The sequence below is a fragment of the Gallus gallus genome, chromosome 3 (genome assembly GCF_016699485.2).
Source record: "Gallus gallus isolate bGalGal1 chromosome 3, bGalGal1.mat.broiler.GRCg7b, whole genome shotgun sequence".
Lineage (NCBI taxonomy): Eukaryota > Metazoa > Chordata > Aves > Galliformes > Phasianidae > Gallus > Gallus gallus.
This window is the reverse complement of record NC_052534.1, coordinates 31,733,215-31,747,920: the sequence shown is the minus strand read 5'-3', so window position 1 is coordinate 31,747,920 and position 14,706 is coordinate 31,733,215. Positions and strand designations below refer to the sequence as shown.

The 14,706-nt window shown below is 38.0% G+C and overlaps 1 protein-coding gene across 4 annotated transcripts in view; it reads right to left on the bottom strand.

Annotated features, from left to right (window-relative positions):
- Nucleotides 1-14,706, bottom strand: part of HEATR5B (HEAT repeat containing 5B) — a 54,890-nt gene that overhangs the window by 3,467 nt on the left and 36,717 nt on the right. For 3 of the 4 annotated variants that reach the window (XM_025149416.3, XM_015283750.4, XM_025149415.3), the window contains exons 28-35: nt 14,110-14,347; nt 13,186-13,446; nt 12,777-12,904; nt 12,456-12,600; nt 8,072-8,341; nt 6,475-6,699; nt 3,890-4,041; nt 797-1,010 (exon numbers count right to left, since the gene is read on the bottom strand). In XM_025149416.3, the coding sequence (XP_025005184.1) occupies nt 797-1,010; nt 3,890-4,041; nt 6,475-6,699; nt 8,072-8,341; nt 12,456-12,600; nt 12,777-12,904; nt 13,186-13,446; nt 14,110-14,347 (1,633 nt within the window). The remainder of the gene's footprint in view (nt 1-796; nt 1,011-3,889; nt 4,042-6,474; nt 6,700-8,071; nt 8,342-12,455; nt 12,601-12,776; nt 12,905-13,185; nt 13,447-14,109; nt 14,348-14,706) is intronic. The other variant, XM_025149417.3, reaches the window with a different exon arrangement.

The window sequence follows — 14,706 nt, the reverse complement described above, 5'->3', positions numbered from 1 at the left end:
TGTTAAAATATTGATCACTTCCTCTTAGAGGTTTTGACAACAGGTATATTCTTGCCTCCTGTCAGCATGAGCAAAAAACAAACGTTCTGTTTCCTCATGCACTTCAGTTATTCTAACGAATAAAGGAGGAGAAACTAGGCCAGAAGCACAATGACACTCAAGAAAGCATACATTTAGCGTTACCACCACCAATGAAGAGAAATATCAACAGGAATACATTGGGGTTAAAAAAAAAAAGTAATATTTTTACAATTGGCTTTAAATGCTGACGAAGTTCAACATTTGCAGACTATATCTTTCAGTTATTATCTTGTTTCAGCTATTCTAAGTGAAAAGAAAGACAAATTTTAAAGACTGTATTCTATCTACCAAAGCAAACACAGAAGGCTTCATCGACAATCTAGATATTGCAACCAATACAATTTATTTCTTGGTCTCTTTAAATAAGCTTTGTTGAGATGGTAGAACTAAGCTGATAAAAATGATGCTAAAATAAATAGCATTTAACATCAGGAAAAAGTGAATTTAAACAGCATGTACTACTCATTTTTAAATACAAGAAAGCACCACTACTTCAATTCACACTTAAATTTTGCTTTGGAATTACCAGAAACTGAAATGCTACACTGTATCACACTGTACATGCTATGTGCGTGTATACACAGGTTCCAGTAATGGAATTATGAAAGTGCATTAGACATTTTTTTTTGCAAGTATGCCATCAATCTGCAAGAGTTCTAATGTTCAACATTTTATTTTACAATTACACATTTATCTAGAAAAACTAAATACTTACTATTCTGCTCTTCACCAAGGGCAACCAATGTTTCAAGGACTTTAATCCCTTCCTGGACTGCTAACAGCTCCAGGTTGTTGGTTGGGCGGTTCCTTTCCACAGCTTTCAACTTCTCAACCATTATAGGGGCCAATGAATGAATGTATGGAGTCGACAGAGCGCGATTGGTATGTTGGAACACAGAAAGTAGAAGCTGGTAACACTTGGCTTGAACCTAATCAAATCAAGATAAATACATTGTCCTCCTAGTTACTTGCTAACTCAAGGAATTCTAATACAATCAGCTATCTGTGTGTGTTAGATACATGTGATTCCAAAAAAAAACCAAAAAAAAAGCCAAACCAAAAACCAACCCAAAACAACAGAGTAAGTGGGAAGGAAACACTGAATAAGGGAAAGAACAAAACAGGCTGTTTGCTAAAATAACGCAGTTTTCAATAAAAGAAGGCAATTAGAATTAACTGCAGGTATAAAATGGTGGTCAGCATGAACTCAGAAAAGAAAGGGACAGATAGTGTCATACTAAATGATCACATAGGTCCATAGAGAACTACATTTTAAAGTTTCATAACTATCAACATGAAGAGTAGAAGTATCTTCAAAATCGTTACATACTTTTCCAGTCTCAGACGAGTAACATGGTCTACAAAAGTGATTCAGATCTCAAAGTGATCTTATTGCCCTAACATAAGCCAAGGCTGAGGCCAGAAGTGGCAGGTACATCCTTCTATGTCTCCATCTTGTGCTGGTATAGACTAAGCTGGATCACAGAACCCTCTCCTTCCATCCTTCCTTTTTCCCTTCCTTCCCCAGCCCTCCTTTTTCCTACTAGAAGCAGGAAATATTGAAGTTAACATTTGGGAAAACAACTCACTGATAATCTTGTTTAGAATGCACATGAGTTGGGTTCACAAAAATCTTGCTCCAAAATGCCACACAAACAACGCTGACCCTTTGAAAAGGTAAAGCCCCACAGCAAGTATGAGGATAAAACACTGCAGGCTTTCAAACTACACTCAAGCTAGAACAGGATGAGTTATCAAGCATGTTCTGTACAGGAATATCCCCAAGTATTGTTAAATACAGAGATCTGTGAGGGGATAACTGAAAAAGAGATGCATAAACAAAAATACTAAATAAAAGTTAATAGTAAGAAAACACAAGTTAGGCAGCTCACTTTGCAGTTAATATATGACTGCAAGTTTTCTTTTCAGCTTAATGTTTAAAGCCTGAAATAATAACAGTTTCTCAAATACCATTCCATGCTTTTTAAGAGAGCTCCGTGGTAGAAAATATGCTGTGCAAGGTCTGACTGCTTTCAATAAATGATTCCCCTATCTCTCCATACCACTCCAAGTAATTCCTTCCTCTTCCTGCTTACATTTTTAAAACTCCTTACTAGCTGTTAAGGTTATTAACTTTAAAAAATAAGGAGTAAGGGGCTGTTTTGCTGGGGTTTTGCTTTGTTTTTTTTAAACATGCATCCATAGTTGAAGTAGGTGCAGTTTTACAACTGCATCTGACAGCAGAATTTCACTAAAGCGTATTCAGTTATACGTGTATGTATATAACTTTTGACTACTCCACATTCACAGAAGTTTTCCAAAAACTCCTGAGAGGTAAAACCAGGGCTTCTTCTAAGGCACACTCTCCTGTAAAACTTACTAATTAGCATCAAGAGAGAAGGATCTATCAAAACGAGAGCCCACAGCCCCAGGAAATGAACTTGCCTTAAAGACACTACTGTGCAGCATATCTATCCCTTCAGTCTTCTGCAAGTAGTTTCAAAAATGTTTCTGTACCTTCTTTTAAGACAATGGTATTTCTTTAGAAGAGTTGGTTTTCGTTTGTTTCCAAATTGGCTCAATGCTTCTATTATAAGTGTCTAGTAAGTGAACCCAGCAGCAACTGTTTTATACTTTAAAAATACAATGAACCAACAACATACATCACGGAGTATATGCTCTGCACATCAGTGAGGAGAGTGGACACAATCTGGTTCCTGTCAAAGCATTTCCTTTGAATTACAGAATTAGTGCTAAGTTCCTGCTCACTGACAGCTTTCCAGCAGGGTGGGCAAAGATGTACTTCTTTTCACTGTCTGTGTGTTTATTCAGAGCTGAGAGAGAGTAAGAAGTAAAAGTTTCCACTTCACAGAGCTGACACTTCCATTCACACACTAAAATCGTAAGCAGCTTTTCATTCAAAGTTAGGCTTCAGCAAAGAACCAACTGAGTTTCTTGTCTCTGCTGGAAAATGCCAACTCTGATTAAGAGAAGAATTCTCGCTCTGAAGAGGATTCTAAATGTCTTGATGTGACCCTAAACACGTCAGCATTTTCTTCTGAGGAATCTCTGCAGTACTTGCTTGTGGAAACATTATAGATTTAGTTTACTTATTTTTAGTTCCTACCTGCTGATTTGTGTAGCTGCTCAACTAAACTGCTACATACATGGCCGGAATACTCAAGCTTAACTATGAAGCATATTGATCTGATTGAGCAAAACTAGGCTAAAAGTTTTTTGTTTCTCACATTAGTAAGAAGATAATTCAGAAAACAATTCATAAAGACAAACCAAAGGACAGAAGAGCAATCAAGCAAGATGATTCACAAGCTGTACATGGCTTTGATGGTGACCACAGAATTAGATTTTTCTCAACTGGATTTTGTATGGACATATAAAGTAAGCGTAGGTTTTGCACAGAAGAAAGTTCATCAGAAATGTGGGCTGTAATTTTATCTGCAGAAAACATGGTTTAGTTTGTATTACAATAGATCAGTTTTACTGTCACTGCTCTCCAGTAACCATTCTTTTTCATTTGTTAAACATTTCAAAGATATTTTTTTCCTGAAAGCTGCAAGTCATAAACCTGGCACAAGGCCACAAACATTACCAAAAAGCACTTTGTTTGGTTTCTTTTGTTCATTATGGAGTTTCTATAATGCAACAATGAAAATTCTAGTTATTTTGACAAGCAGGATTTGTCTCTGAAGTAAAACCATCACAAAACATTCAGGAAACATAGTAAATATATTACAATTACTATTTTTTCCAGCTGCATATCATTCAAATTCCTGTATCATGATCTTACCCAAGGATCACTGGAATTTAATGCATTTTTAAATCTGTTTATACATCCATTCTGTAAAGACTGTACTCCAATTATTTCAGTACTTGCTGACCAAAGGAAGAGAGTAATAGCTGTAAGCACGCTTACTTCATCGAGAACAGGCTTAGAGGCTTCTGAAAAACAACAAACGGGAAGTTAATTACTCTGAAAAGCATTCAGAATTTAAGTAAAATGCAATGGATGCAGATAAACTTAAAAAGAAATGTATTTGAAATAACTTGCAACTGCATACAAGTACACATTTACTCATTATTGAATCACTTTTCTGTTGTTATTGACTGTGGCTGAGAATTTAAAGCTGAGCAACTCTTTTCCAAAGCCTCTTTTAATAGAGTGATTCGAACTTTCCAAAACAAATACCAAGCCAAAAACATCACCCACACTTTTTCTCTGAACAAGCCACATTTTTGTTTCCCATGTATAAACAAAGGGTGAAAATGTATTTTTGAAATCTTTTCCCTATTAAAAATATAGTTGACTTTCCTTTTTTGTTCCCTTCTGCTGATTCAGCAGAGTAAAAAACTGATAACCAACACAGCAACAACTCTCACTTACCACGAGCTTCTATATAACAGATAGGCTGATCTGACATCTACCTGTCGCCAAAAAAAGCGGTAGTCCTATTTTAACCTTCCCTTCTTTTCAAATTCATCTGTACTTGCAACTGTCATCCTTTTTCTGCTTGCACCAGCTCTTCATAGATATCATTCTTGAAGATACACAAGCAGGGGAAAAGAAAATTAAGTACTTTTCTGCTGGTTTTGTTGGCTAAATTGCTTAGACTCTCAAGGAAGAGCAGAACCAAAGCAGCAACATCTATATAGTCAGCAAAACCAAGGACGGCATGACATCCTTTTTACAGTTATCAGCTACTTGTTAGATTGGCTTAGCCATGATGTGAAAACTCACTTCAGAAAATGACTCCAAGCATTAAGTGAGAAACATGGTGGTGCTCTGTCAGTGCTTTTTGTGGGGGGGTTTCTTTGCTTTAATGTTTTTTAAAATAAGAAACAAAACCGCATGCAGCAGACCTTGCTTATATTCTTGTGTGATGTGTTTCACTTCACAGAAGACTGGAAAGGAACAGGAAAATTTACACCCTTGCAAGGAACTGAGAAAGATTTCAGAAGTCTGCATAAAGCACAAAGGCAGTAATGTTTGCGGAAAGATGAAGTGGAGAGACTCTACAGTAACAAAAGGCTGGAAGACGAGAGTTGATATGACAGATCAAATTAGAATTTTGATTCAGATAACACAAATGCACCGATCCTTCCCCTTCAGACATTTTCAGGATCATTTGCAATTACCTATCTCACATGAGTAACTCCATTCAAGCTTCTCTTCAGATTATAAATGGATCCTCAGGGATGTAATGGGATGTCTTTTTGGCTGAACTGCCATTAAGTGAATGACAACTCTTTGTATCTCTCTTTGCTAACCATGCAGCTGAGACTACATCTTTTTCACTTTCTGAAGAGCAAGGCAATGGACAAATGTGAGCCAACAGAAGTAGCCTGTAGTTCTCTAAACAAGACACAGCAGAAGTCCTGGGGTGGGTAACAGACTTTTTTTTGGCAGGCGTATGACTTTTTTTCTAACCACTAAAAGCTTGCAACAGAATTGCAAATCTCCTACTCCAGCATGAACCTTGCCACAATTATCCACTGCTGTCTTCATACGCATTCACTTTAACACTCACTATTCATTAAGACTACGCAAATCTTGTCAGCAAGCACTTATAAGATATAGACTGCTTTTTTGAGGTTTAATTCAAGGCGTTGAGTCCGTGTACTGTACTGAACAATTAGTCTCAGTAAACAGATGGGTTCTTTCTACTGTTTCAGCAACTAAAAATCTCCTTTCCTTTAAGCTAGAAGGTATCTTGTGGAAAAAGGAAAAGAGGAGTAGAAATGATAGTCTGCTCCAGCCTTGATAACATGTTTAGAGAAATTGAGGCATGACCTAGGAAATGATGTGAATTCAGCTTGGAACTCATTCATCAGATTTTACTTGCAAGACCTTCACCCAGTGTCAGAAATGCTGACAGATATCAGTAGGGAGAATTCAAGTTCCAGAAACAAGGCACTGAAACTATGAAGACTGATACAATTATCCTAAATGCAAATCTAAAGCGCAAAATTTTTACTTTATAATGGGATTCAAACCAGAAGAGAGAAGTCTGAACTAATGTGGCAAAATAGCCTGAGTTGCAAAACAGCAGCATTTCTAATAGGAGGTTATGACCAATACTGCCAAAGAAAAGACCCAACAAGACACAACTGGGATGGGAACTTCTAACATACAACTGTATTTTCTTAGTCAACGTTGTGCTCATCTTCCAACACAACCTACTAACTCCTGCTAGTTAAAGCTGCGTGCACTCAGATCTTCCTCCCATTTCAGTTTTAGAAGCAATTTATCACCACTTTTAACTCCCAGCCCTTAGGCACACAACCTGTTAAATTATAGGCAGATACAATACTTATTTTTTCATTAAAGCAAAAGCGAGTTCTGTTTCAGGTTTTCTGCACTGGGAAATCACTTACCAGGTTGGGAGTATTCCAAGACAGAGGCCAAAGTGCTGCGGATAAGACTTGCCCACTGGTTTTGAGTTTCATCAGTCTTAACTGTTGGAAGAGTAACAATAGTTTTTATCCCTTGAAGTGCTGCACTGACTGGAGGTGGGACCTGATTGTCTGCTGATTTTACAGCTGTTTCTTTCAATACTCTTGTAATCAGAAATAGGATAGTAGGCAGGACTGTCATACAACCTAAACAAGACAAAGTAGAATTTCTGAAGTTATTTCCAAACCAGTGCAGTAGATAACTTCTTCAATTTTCCCAAAATGGATATACATGGCTAGAAAGACAAACTGCAATTCAGATAACACAGTACTAAGTTCAACATTTAATCACCAAATTCATTCACCAGTACTCTGAAATTATATCATTAGCTATTAGATTTGCCCTACATGGCAAAAAGAAGTTAGACTCTCTCATGGATGCCATCAGAGTGTTAAATATACTGAAACAGGATCTGTATGTGTCTAAGGTCTTATAAAAAAAAGAACTACAATAACAGATCTGTGAGCAGGTATCCAAGTCAAGGTACTTTCCAAGGAAGCTGGTGTGTATCACAAGCCCCAGAAGTCAGAAGGAAGTTCATCAGAGCATTTCATCTCTTGGGTAAAATTTGTAACCATTTGATTACTCTATAGAAGAGACAAAGTGGACCTCCCTCCTATCTATCACAGCTATTGATTTCATCAGAAAAGCAATCTGTAAGTTTTGTGCAGCAAGCCCTAAAGGTGCAAGTTGGGCAAACTCATGTACTGGTCAAATAACACAACCTGACTTTAGACACATGGGAACTTCATTAAAGGGAGTTTCAATAATGCATACAGACTCCAAGCAAGTGCAGGAATGAAAGAAGGGTGCTAATGAGCTTAGGTGCATAATATCAATCTACAACTCATTTCAGACAGCTAAGTTTCTTTCCATATTTAATTCTTAATCTTTTCTGTGCCTCATTTTTTCACATCTGTAGAAACTTCCCACGTATTTGTGTCCTTTACTACTGAACTGCACTAAGTGCAATTATCCTAGTTTATGCATATCCTTTGTGACAGCCTCCCTGGACAGAAGAAAGCTTTATTTAGTTTAGAGTGACTTCTGGGATGACTGACAGCCAATGGCTGAAAAGCAAAGTGCAGCAGAGCTAAATTGTGCTAGATTTTCCTCAGTATTCTTTTTCATCAAGCTTCTGCTTCTCTTGAACTTCTCAGACATTTAATTACTTCTGAGAGGTCAATCTTTTACAACATGATTAAAATTGGTCAAAAGGCTTCAAAATCATGAGGTTTGAAAAAAAAAAAAAAAAAGAAGAACTGGGAAAAAGAAACAATAAAATCATAATGATATAGAGCTCATTTCCTCAGCAAACTTTCAGCACCCATGCAAACTTGAAGCCATTTTCTTAATGTTGAATCACGGGAAAAGACTGAGCTCCTTAGTTTATTCTAGAGCCTAAGCAACACTCAACAGATTACTTTAACTGTCATATAAAAATGTAATTTTGTTTTAGTATCATAAGCTCACAAGATCCCACACAGTAACCATTCATGTACTTTGTCAATACTTTACCTGCTGGAGAGCAGAGAGAAGGCAGGTCAGACAGTATAGTGACAGTGGCAGCCACAAGACGAGCACTCTCCTCAGAAAGGTGGGATTTGGCAGCAACGTGACTTGGAGAATCTGACACTTTGGAACTTAGATGGGGCATGTGCCGTACCAGGATAAACATGAGCAATTCCATGGCTGCAAATACTAGAGATTTTCCAGGTACAAGACCACCACTCTCACCTCCCTCTCCTAAAGCAAGAGGATTTTCTTTTTCTCCAATATCATCTTCGTCTGGAAAAAAAGGAAAGAATGGCTGAGGATACAGTTAGAAAAAGAGAACCCATATCCAAGATTACATAAAAACACTAAAAAGTTAAAAATCAAAGAAAAAAGTTGCTTCAAACAAAGATACTATAAACATGGCTCATGTCAAAATAAATGTTCTAGTTTGAGGACTTAAAGGGGTTTAGGATGCTTTAGAATAACTGTAATTGCAGCAATAGTTTTAAAAAACCATTCAGAACTAGAAATAAAAAAGTAGTAACAAAATAAAAATGCAGCATTTTTTTCATTCTAACGGCACAATTAAAGGCAATGACTGTCAAATAAATGGTCATCACAGTATTTTTCTTAATTTAATGGCTACAAATCGAGTCCTCAACACTGACAAATCTTATTTCAGCCTAAGCTGACCATGAAATAAGAGAACAGAAAAGCATAGTAGGATTCTGTGTCTAACTCCACAATTTCGGTGCATTCAGTTTAGAAAGTCTCTCTTTTGAATGGCAGCTCAGCCAGCTGCAGTTCTGCCTTCTCCCATAAAACAGTAACAGAGATTCAGCACATCAAAACTGGCCTGAACTACCCTCACAGGGCCTCTGTGAATTTAAATGATTGCTGGACTTTTCACATTCGCTGATTTGAAAAAAGCAACTTACCAGACTGATAGCAAACAATTCAATTAATTCACACGAAGGAACAGAGCTAACACTTTAGCTATGCTGGTTCTTCAAATTCTAACAAAATCCCCTCTCTGTTTTCACTTAGAAAAATGGGTAAAAGCTAAGTTTTCTCCTAACAGCATACAGCGCCAGAACAACATAGTAGTTTTCCTTAGTAAGATACGTGTCCTTTAGGTTTTAGTCTTCTTCCTTGAAGTAAAATAAAACATGGCAGATCTAACTTAACCAGATACAATAAGTATTTGCCATGTTGCCACTTGGAAACCAATTTAACAAGCAATAATGGGAAACGGTACAGCCAATACGAGATTTTAAAATAAATGGTAAAAGAATGGCTGAACAGAAAGATGCTCGGTAAAAAGCATCTCTAGGTACATATTCTACTGTTTCATCACTCTCATGGTGTCACGCTTTTTCCTCATATCCTATGTGGATTTCTGCTGCAACTTCTATCCATTGCCTCATCATCTCATCGTATGCTTTTCAGAAATGCCTGGCTTGTTTTTTTTTTCTCAAGTCTCCCTTAAGAAGGGGAGATTGCCATTCAATCACCTATTAACTCTCTCTTCTGCTGTCTAAATAAGTTCAGCTTGCTCATCCTGCCATTTTTATCTTTCCAAGCATCTTAATGGACCTTCACTGGACTTAAAACTTAGTCAACACCTCCCTTACCCAGGATAGGAAAGAAGGGATTGAGAATACAAGACACTGTTCCAGACACAGCTTCACAGGCTTAAGTGAAAATTTCCCTTGATTTACTGGCCATTCTTCTAATGCAGCTCAGTAACTGAGTATTCAGCATTGCAGACATGCACAGCTCCACCTATCCAGTCCGCATCCCTCCAGTTTTTCAGTGATATAGACAACTTTTGCAAGATTATTCACCCAGTAATTACCCACCACAACTACATCTAATGCTAGTTATTTCATCACAGAAGGCGATTAGGCTTTATTAACCTTACTAAGTTTATGCTTACTTTCCCCAGTCACATTCTTGAACTCTGAAGTGATTTCCAAAGGGACTAAACTCCAAAAATCTTTCATCAAGGCAAGCTTACAGGTCCACAGTATCCCAGAACATCCCTCATGCATATCTTTTTTTTTTTTTTTTTTTTTTTTTAGGTCAGAAATAACATCACCTTTTTGCCCTTCACTGGAAACCCTTCTTGAGCATCACAACTTTTCAAAGGGACTGCAGAAGCCTTAGCATGTCATCAGCCAGGTCCCTTAAATGCATCCCATCTGGTCCCAGAGTATGTCCAGCTTTTACCTAAGCAGTCCTTAACCTGATGTTCACCACTCTGCCACTAGACACAATGACCTCTGAGGACTAAGCTAAAAAAGATAAGTGCCTCTGTTTTTTCCTATATACTTTGGCATACCCTTCAGTGGCTGGCCAAGATTTTCTTGATGCTTTTGCTAACAACATTTCTATAAAGGTCCTTCTTGTCATGTGTGACGTTCATAATGAGTCTCAGCTCCAGATAAACTGTGACTTTCCTAAATCCATCCCTCAAGACTGGGGCAGATGTCTTCATTAGTATTCCTGGGCAGTCTGTCCCCACTTCCACTGTCCATACATTTCTTGATGCATTTGAGCTAAGATCTGCTATTCTTGTTTGCTGTCCTGCACTTTGGATAGAGCTGTTTTTTAGGTAGGGCTTTTTTTTTTTTTTTTTTTTTTTTTTTTTTTTTTTTTTTTCCTGTCACTGAAGACAAAACATCTCTCTCCCCCTTGCCCTTTTGGGAAGCTTATCACAATATCTTGTCTGCAAACTCCCTGTGAAAGTTGAAGCCTGCCCAAGACTTCTGCTCTGCTGCTTGCCTTCTTCATCTCCCTCAAGATCTTGAACTTCACTATCTCATGGCTGCTGCAGCAATGGCTACTATAAACCTTCATAATCCCAGCTATTTCTTCTGTGTTAGTGAGCAGTAGACACACTGAGCAAGTCCCTCATTTGGTCTTCCTAGCTTTCATGCTGAGGGAAAAAAAAAAACTGAACAAGTAGAACATCCATACTCTCCTGAAAGTCTCAGATTGCTAGCAGCCTGCAGAGCTACCCTTTCCAGAGATGGCTGGGTAGTAAAAGATTACATGAGACTCCCGTGGCTTGTGATTGGAAGGCTTCTTCCAGTTGATTTAATATGGCTTCATCCACCTCTTCTTCTTGATTAAGCAGTCTATCGCAAAAAAGACAAGTCTTTGACTGCTATATCACCTTTCAGTCCCTCTTACTGGTACTAGTTCTGATCCAGAAAAGAAGAATGTCTGGCCCAGATGCCTACTCCAACATTTAGTTTTTCTCTTGACAGTCCTATAATGCTCTCTAACCAGATGACTGGAGACAAGAGAAAGCTTTTTGTTGCTGGATGCCACAACCTTGCAGCCTCCACCACTGCAGGAGTTGCATGCTCCATATTCCAGCATAGCCTTTGGCCGTCCATCCTTATCTGAGGCATGCATCTTGGGCTCCTGCTTCTGTAGGATCCCTGTGAAGAATATGCCATTTCTCCCATTTGGCTTTCCAGACTCTACACAGTCTGCTTACCTTCACACGCATTTCCTTCATATCCCACAGATGAGATCAACCTCACCTCTAGCCCTGCATGGACAAGCACCTCGAGTACAGTCACATTAGGGGTCTCATCTGAATTTCAAGGCAGGTCATTAGATTTCTGATGTGCCAGAGGTGACTGTTCCTCAATCAAATACAGTAGGCTGCATCTTGCTGCCTGTCACTGCCATTATTATGCTGACTCGAGCAGTCTTATACGGTCTTGAGAAGCACTGCTCGGCAGCACAAGCAGGTCTTTCCTTGCTCCTGTTTGCACACCCTGTTCTCAAAGCTTCTGGCTGAAGACACACCCTACATGACAGTGAAGAACCAAGATGCCAGTCTGCTCCACTTCCAGACCAAACCACTCGGTTAGTAATCAAATTTTCATACTGGTTCCAGCAGCAATTAGCTCACCTTATGCCTGCCAATCCTGACAGGAACAAACCACAGCACCCAACACAGGGGACCAAACCACTAAACTTCAGAAAAAAGGTCAATGAAATGCTCAGATCCAGTCAACAGATAAACATCAATGAAACATCTGGACTAGATGATCTTAGAGGTCTTTTCCAATCCTAATGATTCCATGAAACTATGTATTACTAAGACCTTAGAGTGGTTTGTTGAGTGTAATTTTCATCACTCATGTTCAAGAAAATGAGGCATGAAAAGAATGACCACTGGAATTATGAAGAGAAGGAGAAAATACATCTTACAAGAGTTAAAAAGTCAGCAGATAATATGAACACAGCTACAGCGTCTGTGGAATATACAGCATTTTCTTCCTCAGTGTAACCACAGTATAATGCATTTGAGACCCTTTTCCAATATGAAAGCCCATTGCTTCTTTAATCTGCAAAACAAGCCATGTTTTTGAAGTCTTACTTAGGGTGTTCCTTTTTTCCTGCAAATAATCCTGAGCTGCTCTTACTATCTGCTGGACAACTCCTGTAACCAATAGTTGGACCGAAGTAGGATCCCAAGTCAGGAGGAGTCGGTGAAGCACACTCAGGAGTTCAACACCAAGGAGCTACAATAAACCAAAACACATACTAATTAGAGATTAACAATTCCCAATTGTTACATCAATTGCTTACAGCAAACAGATACTTCTCTCACACAAGAATAATTATAGGTTTTGTAATCATCATAAATGAAAGATCAAGACCCAGGAAAGTTAACTGACATAACATGCTCATACAGTACCTGATCCTCTGCAATATGGATCCTGGCACAAGGGGAATCCAATAAAGTGTGAAGTGCTTGTAAACAAGATGTAACATGTTCAACAGGCTCTTCAGGTCTTGGGGAACAGAGAAACTGTATGCTAACACCTGAAAAGAACAGTAATTAGAAGAAGAATGTTCACTTCATCAGCTATACACAACTACATCACAACTACTCTATAAAAATCATAATAATCACACTGACAAATACTCTGTCAAAGCTATGAAATATACAACAGATAGAGAGAGACGGATATTTCAAAAACATTACTGTCCAGACAAATAATGCATTTTAAAATTCCTCAATTTAGATAAAACAGATTTTCTCATTCCTATATCATTCAGTAACATAACATGTTGGTACTGCACTCTAAATTCATAGCTCTTACCCAAAATTAAGTGCATTCGATCTTTGTTCAACTCTGGCAAAGATTTAGTGGTAGGTGGAGTTCCAGGTGTCTGGTTTAACATAATAGATGTGGCACGTTTCTGTGAATTAGGCATTGCTGCAGCAGTCTCTTCCGTTGACTCAGAAGCACTAAACCCTGTACTGTTTAGCCACAGTGCCACTGCATGTAGTATAGGAGCCCAAGAGTTTCGATAATGCAGTCTAGCTGTATCAATTGTTTCAGGAGTGTAAAATGCTCCTCCTGTTAAATGAGAAAAATAAAGATCAACTCTGAAATTCTATGCAAAGGTAAACTCTGAAATTCTCCACAAATAATAGATAAAAAGCATGTACTCCAAATTTCTTAGTTATTTACTCAGAGTGTGTTTAATCACGTAGATATTCAGATGTAGCCCTTGTTTGTGACAGTGCATTCCAACACTTTTTCTGAAGAAGTAACATTAGTACATCTCACAAAGGGCAATGGCCGTGATGGAACAGTAAGCAGAAAGTCAAGAGTGGCACTCAAACATACCAGGTCTTACAGCATTTTTCATACGGATCACTCAAATATTATAAGACAGCATCCACTGTAATCTCATAGACTGTGTTTCCTTAAAGTAAACATCTTTTTGCTTTTGATGTCAAAGTATTACAGGTGTAGAAGTGTTACTATTTCTACAAAAATATGGTTTTAATCATCTTTGTGAATCAGATAAAGAATTTTTCATTGTAGATCGAAGGAAAAACCAACACACAAACTTTCAGCATACATTTCTATTACACAAACACAGAAACTGTTTGTATTATTTTGTTTAACAGATGAAAAACCACGTCTGCCAAGCAACTTAAAGGATTTTAATGCATCAGCCAGGAGGTTTACTTTGTTCTTCAAATCAATGCAAAAATAAATTTCAGTATTTACCATCTGGTGGAAGCTGAGTGGCAAATTCAGCTGGTAGGGTTAGAAGAGCATAATCTTTCAGTGCAGCTAACCAGAGACGGCTAAGTGAAGGCAACTCTGGCTGTACAAGTGTTATCAAACTGTCAGGTGGCAACTCGTCTACTGTACCAAAATCATCCTCATCCTCCTCTGTACTCTTTAAAACACGTTTTGGTTTGGCTTCTGCTTCCTTCTTAATTTTCATGGCCACAACGTACACCTAGGAGAAACAGAGATATGAAAAATTCATACTGTGAAATCAGAACAACAAAACAAAAAAAAACAGTAGCAGCCTTTCCATTAGAGCAATTCTCACTTCCTCAGAACAGATTAGGTATGATATACATAAAGATTAAAATGGCTTTTAGTGGGTTACATGAATACAAGAGCATTAATGCATTCATCTTAGAAATATGCTATAAAAGGATTTTCACACAAATATGGGAAGCAGAAGTATCAGGAAAATACAGTAAAAATAAGCATTTTTTGAATTAGGGACTTCACACAACAGATGCTCCATATCAAAGCTGAATGTAACAGTATGGGGTGACTAACAGGTTTAGATAGCTGAATTGTTGA